The sequence below is a fragment of the Sapajus apella genome, unplaced genomic scaffold, assembly GCF_009761245.1.
Source record: "Sapajus apella isolate SASKATOON/1434 unplaced genomic scaffold, GSC_monkey_1.0 scaffold15, whole genome shotgun sequence".
Classification (NCBI taxonomy): domain Eukaryota; kingdom Metazoa; phylum Chordata; class Mammalia; order Primates; family Cebidae; genus Sapajus; species Sapajus apella.
The window spans coordinates 33,211,764-33,226,711 of NW_022436955.1; the positions used below are offsets into that span (position 1 = coordinate 33,211,764).

The following is a 14,948-nucleotide window of genomic DNA, read 5'->3' on the forward strand; positions in this document are numbered from 1 at the left end:
TTGGAGAGTACCTGTGGTGGTGTCACATATGTCCTGATTGGTTGGAGAGTACCTGTGGTGGTGTCACAGATGTGCTGATTGGTTGGAGAGTACCTTGGTGTTGTCACGGATGTGCTGATTGGTTGGAGAGAACCTTGGTGGTGTCACATATGTGCTGATTGGTTGAATACTTTGGTGGTGTCACAGATGTGCTGATTGGTTGGAGAGTACCTTGGTGGTGTCACAGATGTGCTGATTGGTTGGAGAGTACCGTGGTGGTGTCACAGATGTGCTGATTGGTTGGAGAGTACCTGTGGTGGTTGGTGTCAGACAGATGTGCCTAACGCCTCTCAGGTTCTAGCTATTCTCCTGCCTCAGCCTCCCTAGTAGCTGGGACTACAGGTGGACGCCCAGCTAATTTTTGTATTTTCAGTAGAGATAGGGTTTCGCCAAGTTGGCTAGGCTGGTGTCAAACTCCTGGCCTCAGGTGTGATCTGCTTGCCTTGGCCTCCCAAAGTGCTGGGATTACAGGTGTGAGCTACTGCACCTGGTCAGGCGTTGATTTTTCATTAGTGTCAGATGTCCTTTCAGAAGGGTTGTGCCAATTTGCATTCCCACCAGCAGTGTATGGCAGTGCCTGTCCCCTATGGCCTCCACAACAGAAGGAGAATTCGCAATGTAGGTGAGAAATGGTGTCTTCGTCATTTTACTTCGCATTTCTGTAATCATGAGTGAGGTCAAACTTCATATGTTTCAGGATCTAATTTATTTATGAATTATATCTTTTGCCCATTTTTCTATTGGATTCTTGGTATTCCGAATCTTTTGAGTTTTTCACATGTTGGGGATGTTAGCCTGTTATTTGTAAGATGTAGTGTAAATATTTTCTTTCAGTTTGAGAACTGCCATTTGACCTTATTTGTGGTATCTTCTTTTCTCTGGAAAAGTTTCATTTTGCTTACATTTTTATGTGGTCCCCTTGATCAATATTTCTTTTATTTCATCTAGGTTTTAATGTCTGGAAGGGCTAGTCTCCCCTTTGCAATTTTCTTTTGAAAAATACATTTTTTGCTGGGCATGGTGGTTCATACTTGTAATCCCTGCACTTTGGGAGGCCCAGGCTAGAGGATCACTTGAGCCCAGGAGTTCTAGACCAGCCTGGGCAACATAAAGACCCCTTCTCTACAAAAATAATTAGCTGGACGTGGTGGGATGTGCCTGTAGGCCCAGCACTGCAGAGGCTAAGGTGGGAGGATTGTTTGAGCTTCAGAGGTGGAGGCTACAGTGAGCCAAGATCCCACCACTGCACTTTAGCCTGGGTGATGGAGCAAGACCCTGTCTCAAAGAAAAAAAAGTTTTCCTAACTATTCCTACACAAAAATGAGCTCCTTAAAGTGTGTATTTAAATAAAGTGTTACTGACAAAATTGATACTCTCAAGTATCAAAATGGAAATAGTAACATTTCCAAGGATGTCAAACACTGCAAAGCTGCGGCCTCCCTGCCTCTACTGCTGAGGCCATCTTGGGGCTTCTGCTTTATTCTGATTAACTTTTGGTTACACACACTGAAAAATGACCTGAGGGAGTTGTTTTGAGTGGCACTTTTTCTGGCTGTACTGCTCCTGGCAGCAGTTTATTGCATTATTGATGGCTCGTGAAACTCTCAGTTCCCACTCGTCATCAGGGCTGTGACTAGTGAGGACCAGCAAGCCAGCCTCCAAGTGTTCGCGGGCTGCCCACAGTCCAACTGTGGTTAGCTGCTGCTGTGCGAGGGAGCTTCTTCACCCTCCTCTGCGCCACTCCCCGCTCCTGTTCCAGCTGCATCAGTTCCTCATTTGAGAGCTCTTCATGGGATTGCAGCAGCTGGCCCACGGCAGCCTCAGCAACCTCTTAAAAGGCCATGTTTCTGGCAAGGGTCACAATGTGCTTTTGAGGCTGTGCAATGTTGTCTGCCTGGGAAAGATTCTGGACCTGAACCCACTCAGGCCAAATCTTCCACACACTGTTCATTATTGCTGGTTTGAGATACTCCCAAGCGATAGCAGTGTTGTCCACAGCATCCATGAGGTTGCAATTTTTCCAAAATTCCCTGATCATAGCTGTAACCTCACCATCTGTTGCTTGTAGGAAGTGCTCAGAAGTCCTCAGGTAATGCGCTTTGAAGGTAGAGCCTACACCTTGAGCCATGGGCTGGATTGAGTCAGTTGCAGTCATGAATGTGTTCTACTCTTACATTATCAGAAAAATCACTCCAATTTACAGGGTGACGTGGCAGATTGTCTAGTATGAGCGATGCTTTGTGGTGAGATTATTTTGGGCACAGTATTTTTCAATGGCAGGGCAAGGAAAGTAAGTGAACCATTCATGAAAGATGCTCCTGGTCACCCAAGCCTTTCTGTTGGAGCGCAAAATCACAGGCAAATTGGGCTTGGAGTACCCCTTTCGAGCCCTGAGGGTTTCCCAGCGGTCCGGCAGTAAGGGCCTCAACTTAAAATCCCCTGTGGCATTGCCACGCAGCAGCATCAAGCGACCTCTGGATGACTTGAATTGCGGCTCAGCATTCTTTTCCTCAGAAATAAACGTTCCTTGAGGCATTCTCTTCCAATAAAGTCCTGTCTCATCCACATTAAAGACTTGGGGTATGGGGGAGTTGTACTCATCTTCTTCCATGATGCTTTTCAGCATTTCGGGGTACCTGTCTCTGTTGCTGGGAGTTGCGCTGTTCATCTTGAAGTGCTGGAATTTCACCAGCCACCCTTGACTTGCATGAAACCTCTCCATTCGAGAGCTCTTACCATGTTCACCCTGCAAGTCATAAAACCTTTTTTTTTTTTTTTTTGAGACGCAGTCTCGTTCTGTCACCAGGTGCGAAGCTGGAGTGCAGCGGCGAGATCTCAGCTCACTGCAACCTCCGCCTCCCGGGTTCAAGCAGTTCTCCTGCCTCAGCCTCCCGAGTAGCTGGGACTACAGGCGCGCGCCACCACGCCCGGCTAATTTTTGTATTTTTTAGTAGAGACGGGGTTTCACCATGTTGGCCAGGATGGTCTCGATCTCTTGACCTCGTGATCCGCCCGCCTCAGCCTCCCAAAGTGCTGGGATTACAGGCGTGAGCCACCCTGCCCGGCCAAGTCATCAAACTCTTAGCCTTCCCCTGAACGAAGGCAGCGCTCAAGGGCGCATTTCGCCGGCTCTGGTCTTCAGCCACGAGCTCAGCAGCCGCTCCATGCCCTCCGTCACAGCACTTCAATGGCGAGTCGACCGAGGGGCTCTCGAGGGAGCCGCTATTTGCGAGCTCGGTTTGATTTTTCCTTTACTATCTCGGATGGTCGCCGGCGTCGGGACAGCAAGGCCCGAGGCCCTTGCGGCCTGCGCTTCTCATCCGCTTGGAAAGGTCGTGCCCCTGCCAGTTTGATGTCGGGGGTGTGGGGACCGGGATGACCGGACGACAGCGGCGCCTCGGGGCCTCTCCTCGGCATTTCTGCCTCCAGAGTGTCAACATCACAGCGGCGTCAGGTGCAGGGAGGCTGCGGTTCCTCTACGTCCCCCAACAGAGCGCGGGCCGCGGAGACCCGGGCGGACGTCCCGGAGACGCGAGCCCGGGCCCAGCCGCTTCCCCGGGCACCCCGAGGCCCCGCGCGGTCTCCGCGTGTCGCCCGAAGCCCAGTGCCGGGTCCGCGCGGCCGCGGGCACACACGGGAGGCGCGGGCTCCGGGGCGCCGGAGAGCAACCAACCGAGGAGCAGCGAGCCCTGGCGGGGGCCGGCGCGGCGGAAACGTGCCGGGCGGCGTTGCAGCGCCGCGGGGGGCTGGGCGCGCGGCTGCGGCTTCGGGAGCTGCTCTCCACGGAGGATCCCAGACACAAGTGTTCACGCAGATGCCCGATTTAAGGCAAGTCTGGGGGCGCTGGGTGACCCCTCGGCGCCGAGCCTCCCGGGCAGGACGAGGCGGGGCTCGCGATCGGACCCTCGAACGGTCGGGCGGCGGCGCGGACACCCAAGAGGGGGCCCCAGCCGGCGCCACCGCCCTGTCGCGCATGCGCGAGGCCTCCCAGCGGGCGCGGGGGCCTAGGCCCGGTCTCCCACTGCGCATGCGCGCGCTCGGGACGCGCGAGGCCTGGGACGGGCGATGTTGTGCCGGCTGCTGGCGGCTGCCGGGCCGCTATCCTTGCTGTGGCGAGGCGGTGGCCCGGGAGGCGGCAGGACGGCCAGGACCAGCGTGAGAGCCCTGAGTACGGCCCGCCAGGTGAGCAGGCAGGCGCCGTCCGCCGGTTCCGGGCCGCTGGGCTGTGCTGGACGCCGCGTGACGCCATCCGCCTGCGCCGGCCGCGGGGGAGCGCGGGAGCGCCGACTTGGTCCCCACAGTGAGGCCGGCCGCCCCTGGGCCGAGCTGCCCGCCGCGCCCCCCTGCTGGGCGCCCCCCTGCTGGGCGCCCCCCTGCTGGGCGCCCCCTCGGTCTCCAGGCTCCTGCTCTTCTCCCCGCGACCGCTTCCACCCAGTTCTTGCGGAATTCCCGCTGTTTCCCGGATGCCCGCGACCCTGGGACCACGGAACCGGGACCCCCAGCCCCCTGGCTCGGCTCGGTGGAGAGCTGGGCTTTGAGATTTGCGCCTGCGGCGGGTCCCCTCGCGAACCAGCCTTGAGGCTCCGCGTGCCCGCCCGTTTCCGCGTGGGCTCGGCGGCATTCGGCTTTCTCCACCTCCCAGATGGTTTTGCAGACTGTTGTTTGTTCAGCGCGATTACAGGCGTGAGCCACGGTGCCTGGCCTAGCCGTTTGCCCTGGAGTTAAAAGCCCCGCCGGGCGCGGTGGCTCCCGTCTGTAACCCCGGCGCTTTGGGAGGCCGAGGCGGGCGGATCACAAGGTCAGGAGTTTGAGACCAGCCTGGCCGATATGGTAAAGCCCCGGCTGTACTGGAAATACAGAAGTTAGTCGGGCGCGGTAGCGGGCGCTCGTAGTCCCAGCCGCGCGGGAGGCTGAGGCAGGAGAGTCGCTTGAACCCAGGAGTCGGAGGTTGCAGTGAGCCGAGATCACGCCACTGCATTCCGGCCTGGGTGACAGGAGACTCCGCCTCACCAAGCAAAACACCCAACAGGGCTCTCATGGAAGCTTACGTTGCGGAGGTTTCCATGCGGTCATCTTTGATTCAGCGAGCTGCCTGCACTGTCCTTGGTCCTGTAGAGGTTATACGCTGTGCAAGGAGGAACCAGACAGTCAGCAGGTACTAGGCATGTTCGGCAAAGGAAGCAGAATAAAGGAAGTAGAAAATGAAGAAAGGAAATGGAGGAGGGAAAAACGCTGTTATTTGTTGTTTTAGGTGGGGCGGTCAGGCCCCTGCAGAAAGTGAGGGATTGAGATGAGCTTGCTGGGAACGTGGACTAGAAAGTGCCCTGCCCTAGGGTGGCTGCAGCCTTGTGTTCTGTGTGAGTAGCAGGAAGAGGCTAGTGATAGGCAGCGAGGCCAGGAAACGCAGGGCCTCATAGGGCTGCTGAGGTTGCACCTGTGTGCTGTGTGTGAGACCATGGGACCCAGGTAAGGTGTGTCAACTGTATTCGTGGTCTGACTGGGAAGAGGACAACAGCACTTTGCCCTGTTTAAGGGAGTTTGTGTTTTTCCCACTTCTACGTCTTGGCTTTGCATACACAAAAACTAATCTACCAAGATTCTCTACTGTGCGCTGTGGACTGACTTGCAGAAAACTCCAAGAAGGAATGGTAGACTCCTGTCTCGGTGTTTATATTTGCCGTGAGAACGACATCTGATTTAACCAGGCTGAATCACAAAAGGGCTAAATTGTGAACTAAGGCAAAGGAATTGGATATTTTATCAAGTTTTGGAACCCTAAAGATTCATACTTGGTACCTTCAGGGCTGTAGGCTACCTGGTGTGTACCAGCCACCAGCACCGGTGCCACACTGTCTTTGCGGTGGTCCTGGAAGAGCCCTGGAAGATTGGGGAAGCAGGGTTCTGGCTGCACACCTTCAGCTGACAGCTATCTTCAGGCACTCATTACCTTTCCATTTCTACTTTCTCAGGTGGGCAATGGGGATCAAGTGAGGTGAGTAAGAAGCACCTCGCAGCCTACAGTGCGCAGTGTGACTTCCTGTAGGTTTCCTGTGGACCCACACCGTGGGTTCCAAACCCCCATCCCAGCAGCATGCATTCCTGGCAGCATGCATTCCTGGCATCCTTCGAGTTTACTTACTCATTCTGGCAGGTACTGTGTGCCGTTCGTGCTGGAATGACTTGCTGCAGTGGATAGACATCGTTCACCACACAGAAGCCTTTGTTGGCTCGCAGCCTTTACTGTTTAGCATTCTTCTGAGCTGCTTTTTTTCCCCCGATTTTTTTTTTTTTTTTTTTTTTTTTTTTTTGAGACGGATTTTCGCTCTTGTTACCCAGGCTGGAGTGCAATGGCGCGATCTCGGCTCACCGCAACCTCCGCCTCCCGGGTTCAGGCAATTCTCCTGCCCCAGCCTCCTGAGTCGCTGGGATTACAGGCACGCGCCACCATGCCCAGCTGATTTTTTGTATTTTTAGTAGAGACGGGGTTTCACCATGTTGACCAGGATTGGTCTCGATCTCTTGACCTCGTGATCCACCCACCTCGGCCTCCCACAGTGCTGGGATTACAGGCTTGAGCCACCGCGCCCGGCCTTTCCGCCTGATTTTAATATCTTTTTCATAGCACGTTTTTTCAGTCTATTGTGGTCTTTATAGGGATATTTGAATAATGTAGTTACTTAGAAAGTTACTAGTTGGGGAATGAGTTTACTTTGGGGTAATATCCTACAGAGTCTGCCTCACCCTGAATGTTGACACAGCTGGAAGAACATAGGTGTTGTCAGCTACAGGTCTTGTTTCTTTGTGGTAAAATATTGGGGGCTAATGCCTGTGATCCCAGCACTTTGGGAGGCTGAGGTGGATGGATCATCTGAGGTCAGGAGTTCGAGACCAGCCTGACTAATGTGGTGAAACCCCGTCTCTACTAAAAATACAAAAATAGCTGGTGTGGTGGTGCACACCTGTAATCCCAGCTGCTGGGGAGGCTGGGTCAGGGAAAATCACCTGAACCCAGGAGGCAGAGGTTGTAGTGAGCTGAGATTGCACCACTGCACTCCAGCCTCAGTGACAGAGCGAGACTCTGTCTCAAAAATAAATAAATAAAATAAAATAAAATATTGGGGACACATAAATTCTTTGGTTGTGTTGGGATTTTGTTGGGTACAGTCGGTACTGGGTTGTTGAGTGTTTAGATTTTGTTTTTTAATACGTTTACTTTTATTGCAGTGTTTTTGTTGTAATGGCTTTTTTTAATTTTTTTTATTTTTTGAGAGGGAGTTTTGCTCTGACCCCCATTCTGGAGTGCAGTGGTGCAATCTCAGCTCACTGCAGCTTCCACCTCCTGGTTTCAAGCGATTCTCCTGCCTCAGCCTCCTGAGTAATTGGGATTGCAGGTGCATGCCACCACATCTGGCTAATTTTTGTATTTTTACTAGAGGCAGGGGTTTTACCATGTTGGCCAGGCTGGTCTTGAACTCCTGACCTCAGGTGATCTGCCTGCCTCGGCCTCCCAAAGTCCTGGGATTACAGCGCCTGGCCGACGTTTTCCTTCTTGAAGACTGAAGAAAATACAGGATGCCTGGAAAAATTGTTTTCTTGGCTTGACAAAAATATTTACCTCTTCTTGGACGCTGTATTACCTGCCTGTAGTCTGTGCTGTGAATAGCCACTGCACTCCAGTGAGACCCCATTTAAAGAACAAAAAGAAGAGGCCAATCACAGTTACTCACGCCTGCCATCCCAGCACTTTGGGAGGCTGAGGCAGGCGGATTACCTGAGGTCAGGAGTTTGAGATCAGCCTGGGCAACATGGTGAAACTCCGTCTCTACTAAAATGTAAAAATTAGCTGGGCATCGTGGTGGTTACCTTGTAGTCCCAGCTGCTTGGGAGGCTGAGGCAGGAGAATCGTCTCAATCTGGGAGGCAGAGGTTGCAGTGAGCTGAGATCGCACCACTGCGCTTCAGCCTGGGTGATAGAGCAAAACTCTGTCTCAAAAACAAAAAAGAAATTAACCTCTTGGTTGAGCAGAGATGAGTCATAGTATATTTCTGTATTTAAATTTTACACAATTTTATGTTTTAGGTTCATAGTCACATTTTTGAAGCTGCAGTGTTTTAAGTTATTAAAATTGCCTCAGTTTCTAAGACATGCTTTTTTGTTTTGTTTTTTGGGACGCTTTTTGCTTGCTGTTGGAGGCTATAGCTATAAAAATTTGCAGTGCATTTCTGCAGTGAATTGTTCCTTTTAGTCTGTGGAACCATATTTCTTTTTTTTTTTTTTTTGAGACGGAGTTTCGCTCTTGTTACCCAGGCTGGAGTGCAATGGCGCGATCTCTGCTCACCGCAACCTCCGCCTCCCGGGTTCAGGCAATTCTCCTGCCTCAGCCTCCTGAGTAGCTGGGATTACAGGCACGCACCACCATGCCCAGCTAATTTTTTGTAGTTTTAGTAGAGACGGGGTTTCACCATGTTGACCAGGATGGTCTCGATCTCTTGACCTCGTGATCCACCCGCCTGGGCCTCCCAAAGTGCTGGGATTACAGGCTTGAGCCACCGCGCCCGGCCTCGGAACCATATTTCTAATGGGATATTTAAGGCAATAATCTCACCCCTCAACCTGCATCCTGCTCTTCCAGCGGCTGTGGTCAGTGAGAATGTGCAGCTTTGTATTGCAGAAGAAGCTAATAAGCTACCGTGGTCTCTTGTTTCAGTGCCTCCAGAGGGTCCACTTTCAGAAGCTGACTCTGCAGGCCAGACTGACGTTATTTTCCCGGTGGCTCTCTTCGAAACCACCCAAAGGTACCTTTTTTTCATCACCATCATTAGCAGCATGAGGTTTACAGGAACGTCCACAGTGAGTGACCAGGGGGCAAGAAGCAAGGCAACTCAGGGTACCCCCCACTCCACCCCGCCCCCTTCTACTTTTTTCTGGCTTCCATATTGAGCCATACAACATCCAACACCTTCTCCATGTCTTTATGTTGTTGATATCTCAATAAAGCTGGTGAGAGAAAAGCTTTCCAAAGGAAGGTGCTAGATGAGTCTTTTGGAAGGCATGGGAGCCAACCTTGGTTTCTGTGTATCTGATTCTGAGGACCAGCTAAGCCTCTTGTTTGGAAAGCAGAACAGAAACGACGCGCAGACTGTCCTTACCTTAGAGCACGCTTGCCTAACGACGCGCAGACTGTCCTTACCTTAGAGCACGCTTGCCTAACGACGCGCAGACTGTCCTTACCTTAGAGCACGCTTGCCTAACAACGAGCAGACTGTCCTTACCTTAGAGCACACTTGCCTACTTGCAGTCCTTCTGTAGGCCATGGGCCTGTGCTTTGTGTCCAGGGACAGTGTCGACCGAAATCCCTGAAGACCCTATGTCCCCGCGGAGTAGAAGGCGTTCCCCACACGTGCATCAATGTGAGGACCTGGGGGCACATGCTGATTGTATGAAGCAAGAATAGAGACAAGCCCAGGGAAAACTGGCCTCTCTCACTTTCTCTATATCAGCTTGACAGTATGGTGGCTTTTCTTAGTGTGATTCTTTCTTCTGAAATATTAGAACTGGGCTGGGCACAGTGGTTCACGCCTGTAATCCTAGCACTTTGGGAGGCCGAGGAGGGCAGATCACCTGAGGTCAGGAGTTCGAGACCAGCCTGGGCAACATGGTAAAACCCTGTCTCTACTAAAAACACAAAAATTAGCCAGGCATAGTGGCAAGTGCCTGTAATCCCAGCTACTCGGGAGGCCGAGGCAGGAGAGTTCCTTGAACCCAGAAGGTGGAGGTTGCAGTGAGCCGAGATTGTGCCACTGCACTCCAGCCTGGGCGACAAAGTGAGACTCCATCTCAAAAAAGAATTAAAATGCTAGAACCTCATCCTTTTGTCCCTAAGCGTTGGAGAAATACTTTAAGAGGAGTGGAAGAGACACAAACTCAGAAAAATCAACAGCTCCAAGAAAAGTTAAAAGGGCCAGTTTGAAAAATCAGACTGTGAAGTTTTACATTGGAGTACTTTTAAAGCATTTACCACGTGGGCTGAACTTGGGAACGTGGCCTGTGAGTGTGTGACGTTGGCCCTGTCTTCTCTCTGCTTGCTCCTGGGTGTGAGCGGTGACCTGTGAGTGTGTGACGTTGGCCCTGTCTTCCCTCTGCTTGCTCCTGGGTGTGAGCGGTGACCTGTGAGTGTGTGATGTTGGCCCTGTCTTCTCTCTGCTTGCTCCTGGGTGTGAGCGGTGACCTGTGAGTGTGTGATGTTGGCCCTGTCTTCTCTCTGCTTGCTCCTGGCTGTTACCCATCCTTCTCAAGCCACCTTGTTGTTTGTTTTCATCTCTTAGCACCTTTTAACTTATTTAGATTCTAAGCCTTGACAAATTATTTAAAAATTATATCACCGTTTGGGTCTTGGGATTGGCGAAGTTGGTATTTTGTGTTTCCCGTGTGAAATGTTTTCTGCTTGGGTACCTATCAGCATGGGGAGGGCAACAGGTAAAAGCAGATTGGGAGGTGTGGTGACTTGCCTTGCTGTGAAAGGAATGTTTCTTTGAAGACTCCTGTTTGTCCTTAAATTTGTGCAAAGTTTTACTCCATCTTGCAATATGTTTGCTATTCCTGGGGTCACCTTGGCTTCTCTGGCCTTTCATAGTGTTATTTTGGGGTCATTGGAGTGGCACTGTATTTGAAGGGGACAATGTCATGGCTTATTTGTCCTGAAACTTGTGTGAACGTTACAGGAAGAGGCCAGTAGGTCTGTGGGCCACACGTGTATGTAGGAGGCCAGATTTTTCGAAGGAGAGGCAGACTCTGCTTAGGACAGGTGGCATGTGTTCCCTGGTTCTCTTGAGAAGGGGAACTACCCATACCAGTCTGCCTTATCATTTTCTTCATTTCTTTCTTTACCCTAGTTACAGGCAATTTTGGGACTGTTACCTCAAAAACGTTTGCTATTAAAGCTCCATATGAAGCCAGCAAGGTGAAATTTTAGGGATTTTAGATGTATCTGAAGCTACTTCTCAGCAGAATGTCCCTAGCCTCATCCTTTTCCTGTTCTCTGTTTATTTTCAGAAGGCACTGGTGTTATTACAATTGTGTGGTGGAAAGTGTTTTTTTGTTTTCTGAATCCGCTTTCTCCGGAAAATTACACGTGATTGTTTTTTGAAGTCAGACTTTGTTTTTTCTCAGAAACTGGTGAGCTAAAGAATGCTGGGCATGGAGGAGATGGAGGCAGGAGAGGAGGCGCGCGCAGTGGCTTTGCCTGGTGGAGGCGGATGCAGAAGGTTTGTGTGCATCCTTGTCTGCTCCTGCTGCTATAATGGAACACATCAGACTGGGTAATTTACAAACAGGGTAAATTTACTACTCAGTTGTGGAAGGTGGAGGTCCAAGATCATAGCCTGTACAACATGGTGAAACCCCATCTCTACAAAAAATATAAAAGTCAGACCAGGCGCGGTGGCTCACACCTGTAATCCCGGCACTTTGGGAGGCTGAGGCGGGCCAGTCGCGAGGTCAAGAGATTGAGACCGTCCTGGCCAATATGGTGAAACTCCATCTCTACTAAAAATACAAAATTAGCCAGGCGTGGTGGCGCACAGCTGTGGTCCCAGCTACTTGGGATACTGAGGCAGGGGAATTGCTTGAACCTGGGAGGTGGAGGTTACAGTGAGCCGAGGTTGTACCACTGCACTCCAGCCTGGCAACAGAGTGAGACTCCATCTCAAAAAAAAAAAAAAAAAAAAAAAAAAAAAAGAAAAATTAGCTGGCCATGGTGGTGCATGCCTGTAGTCCCAGCTATTCAGGAGGCTCAGGCAGGAGGATCGCATCAACTTCAACCTGGGAGTTGCTGCAGTGAGCCACGATCACGCTGCTGCACTGCAGCCTGGGTGACGGATTGTGAGGGCACTAATCCCACTTGTGATGCAGAGCCCTTGGGACCTGACCCCTCCCAGGGGCCCCACCTCGTAATATCTTCACCTTAGGGGCTGAGTTCCAACATGGAAATTTTGGGAGAACACATAGATTCAAACCCATTATCAATCTTACTGCTTGTTTAAAGGTGAACTGTTGAATTAGTTCATAAGTTTCAAAGAAATTAACTTCTAAAAGTATACTGAGGCTGGGTGCAGTGGCTCATGCCAGTAATCCCAGCACTTTGGGAGGCCGAAGTGGGAGGATTGCTTGAGCTTAGGAGTTCTAGACTAGCCTGGGCAACATAGTGAGACCTCGTCTCTACAAAAATAAAAAATAAAAAAATTAGCTAGCCACAGTGGTGTGCACCTCTGGTCCAGCTACTCAGGAGGCTGAGGCAGGATTGCTTGAGCCTGGGAGGTTGAGGTTGCAGTGAACCATGATCATGCCATTGCATTCCAGCCTGCTAACCAAGCAAGACCCTGTCTCAAAAAAATAAATAAAATGAATTTTTAAAAATGTGCTGAGATTTCTATCTGGATTTTATTATTATGATTTTGAGATAGGAGCTCATTCTGTCATCCCGGCTGGAGTGCATTGATGTAATCACTGTTCACTGTCGACTTGGCCTCCCAGACTCAGATGATCTCTCGCCTCTGCCTCTGGAGCAGCTGAGACCACAGGCTTGCACTACCACTCCTGGCTAATTTTTTTTTTTTTTTTTTTTTTTTTTTGTAGAGCTGGGGTCTCCCTATGTTGCCCAGGCTGGTCTTGAACTCTTGGGCTTAAGCATTCCTCTCACCTTGGCCTCCTTAAGTGCTGGGACGACAGATGTGAGCCACCATGTCTGTCCTCTATCTGGATTTTAAAAGACTCAGATAAGAGATAACCCTAGCAGCAGTGGCTCAAACACAGCACTCCCTGTGGACTTTCTGCTTCTCCCGGGGCATCTGGTGAGCTGCACCTTTCGGTGTGTTTTATATACCACGTAAACATCTTTCCTCTTGAGAGGGGCTGAGGCTGCATTGTGTAGGGTGAGGAGGGGAGGGTCTTTTCTAATAACATCTGAAAAAGGAAATAGCCATTTTCATGAAGAAACTCCCTTCATTTGACTGGAAAATGTGTTTTCTTTTCTCCACAGGGGGACTTCCCCTGGGATGACAAGGATTTCCGCGGTCTGGCCTTTTTGGCGGCAGGTGTGGCCATGGGATTTTTCTACCTCTATTTTCGAGATCCTGGAAGAGAAATCACTTGGAAGCATTTTGTACAGTGTTACCTGGCCAGAGGTCTGGTGAGAGGAATTTATAGTTTATCTACCGGGAAGGCGGCTGCTGTAGTGGTGTGCCCCTGTGTGTGTGGTCTGCGACGCCCTAAAGAAGCTGTGAGCCCAGGCCTGCGTTGAAAATGCATTGTGTGATGGATGTCCTGGACAGTCCCACCCTCAGGTCAGAGATGAGACTTGGTGTTACCTTTCCCAGAGGTTATGAAGCTCATTTTCTTGCAAGGCGGAAGCTTCCTTAACATCTTGGCCTTTTATTTTTATTTTTTTTGGCTTCGGCTTCTGTGAGTAAGTTCTGATGGTCCGTTTATTGTCAGTGTCAGTCTCATGTCTAATTCAGATCTTTTCTCTGCCCAGTGCACCCCTGTCCCCTGCAGGTTGACTCTGGACAGCAGCTGGGGCTTTGTGTCTTTGCACAGGGGCATGTGGCACTAGCAAGCCTCCACTTGTCTGTCACTGGGTATGGGTCTGTCAGGGTGCTGAAGTCTGTTGAAATGCTGCTCAGGCGTTAGCATAAAGTGACACGGGGGCAAGTGCCGTGTTTCTCAGTCGTCCCCAGAAAGACGTTTGCTGAGTGATGCGCTGTTAAGATCTGAACTTCTTTCTATAGGAAAGTCTTGTTTTTCCACCAAGGTTTGTGGCCAAGGCCTTTTTTTTTTTTTTTTGAGATAGAGTCTTGCTCTGTTACCCAGGCTGGAGTGCAGTGGCATGAAGTCACCTCACTGCAGCCTCGACCTTCCAGTCTGAAGCCAGCCTCCCACCTCAGCCTTCTGAGTAGCTGGGACTGTAAAGAACGTAATTTTGTTTTTAGAGACAGGATCTCCTTATGTTGCCCAGGCTGGCCTCAAACTCCTGGGCTCAGATAATGCTCCTACTTGGCCTCCTGAAGTGCTGTGATTACAGTTATGAACCACCATGCAAGGCCTTTTTGTCTGGCCTCAGGGCACGTGCCTGTCTTCAGAGATGTCCCTGACGACTCCTCACAGGAGGAGGGGAGGGCTTCTGCAGCTCCTCTCTGCTGTTGCTGTGCCACCCACAGCTGCTGCCATGAGCAGGAGGGCTGAAGCAGACACATTGGCTCAAGATGCTTGTTGGTGCGGGGGTTCTGGACAGATCCCAGAGCTCCTGTGAGTTCCTTTCCAGATGTCTTGACATGCTAACTGTGACGTGGTCGTGGTGTTAAGGCCAAGAGGCACCTGTCGTGAGCATGTTCATGTTCATCGTATGACCCTGAGTAATCATTAGTTTCCAGGAAAAGTGTGTTGTTGTGGTTTCAGATTCTGTGGAGAGCACAAAGAGCAGCACTGTTGTCATTATACGTCACAAAATGGCTGCGTCTCAAGTTGTGTGTTTGCTGCACCCGGCTCTCAGGGGCTGTGTTCTCTGCTGGGTGGCTGCATGGAGGCCTTTGGGGCTGCATTTTCGTTCTTGTTGGCACCATTTTCTTGTGGCACCTGCAGATGGACAAAATGTTTCTGGGTCAGTTCTGTAAGACTTGGCTATAGTGACAGTCTGAGACTTATACTCCTTTTAGAGGTTTTTTTTTTTTTTTTTGAGATGGAGTCTCACTCTGTTGCCCAGGCTGGAGTACAGTATACAATCTTGGCTCACTGCTACCTCCGCCTCGCGGGTTGAAGCAGTTCTCCCTGCCTACGCCTTCTGAGTAGCTGGGACTACAGGCACATGCGACCACGTCTGGCTAATTTTTGTATTTTTTTTTTTTTTTTTTTTTTTT

The 14,948-nt window shown here is 50.8% G+C and overlaps 2 protein-coding genes and 1 long non-coding RNA gene across 3 annotated transcripts in view; 1 reads left to right on the forward strand and 2 right to left on the reverse strand.

Annotated features, from left to right (window-relative positions):
- Positions 1-128, reverse strand: part of LOC116555808 — a 600-nt gene extending 472 nt beyond the window's left edge. Inside the window, exon 1 of the long non-coding RNA XR_004270686.1 lies at positions 12-128. This is a non-coding gene — a long non-coding RNA (uncharacterized LOC116555808). The remainder of the gene's footprint in view (positions 1-11) is intronic.
- Positions 129-1,242: 1,114 nt separating this feature from the next.
- On the reverse strand, positions 1,243-4,068 carry CENPBD1 (CENPB DNA-binding domain containing 1). Its single transcript, XM_032283902.1, is given in 4 exon segments — positions 1,243-2,811; positions 3,131-3,181; positions 3,184-3,351; positions 3,840-4,068. Coding segments are annotated over 4 exon segments (999 nt in total). The 3' UTR covers positions 1,243-2,260.
- LOC116555805 (AFG3-like protein 1) overlaps positions 4,061-14,948 on the forward strand; it is a 28,706-nt gene continuing 17,818 nt past the window's right edge. Inside the window, 4 exon segments of the mRNA XM_032284781.1 lie at positions 4,061-4,221; positions 8,747-8,834; positions 11,209-11,303; positions 13,076-13,225. Coding sequence (XP_032140672.1) covers positions 4,105-4,221; positions 8,747-8,834; positions 11,209-11,303; positions 13,076-13,225 — 450 coding nt within the window. The 5' untranslated portion in view covers positions 4,061-4,104.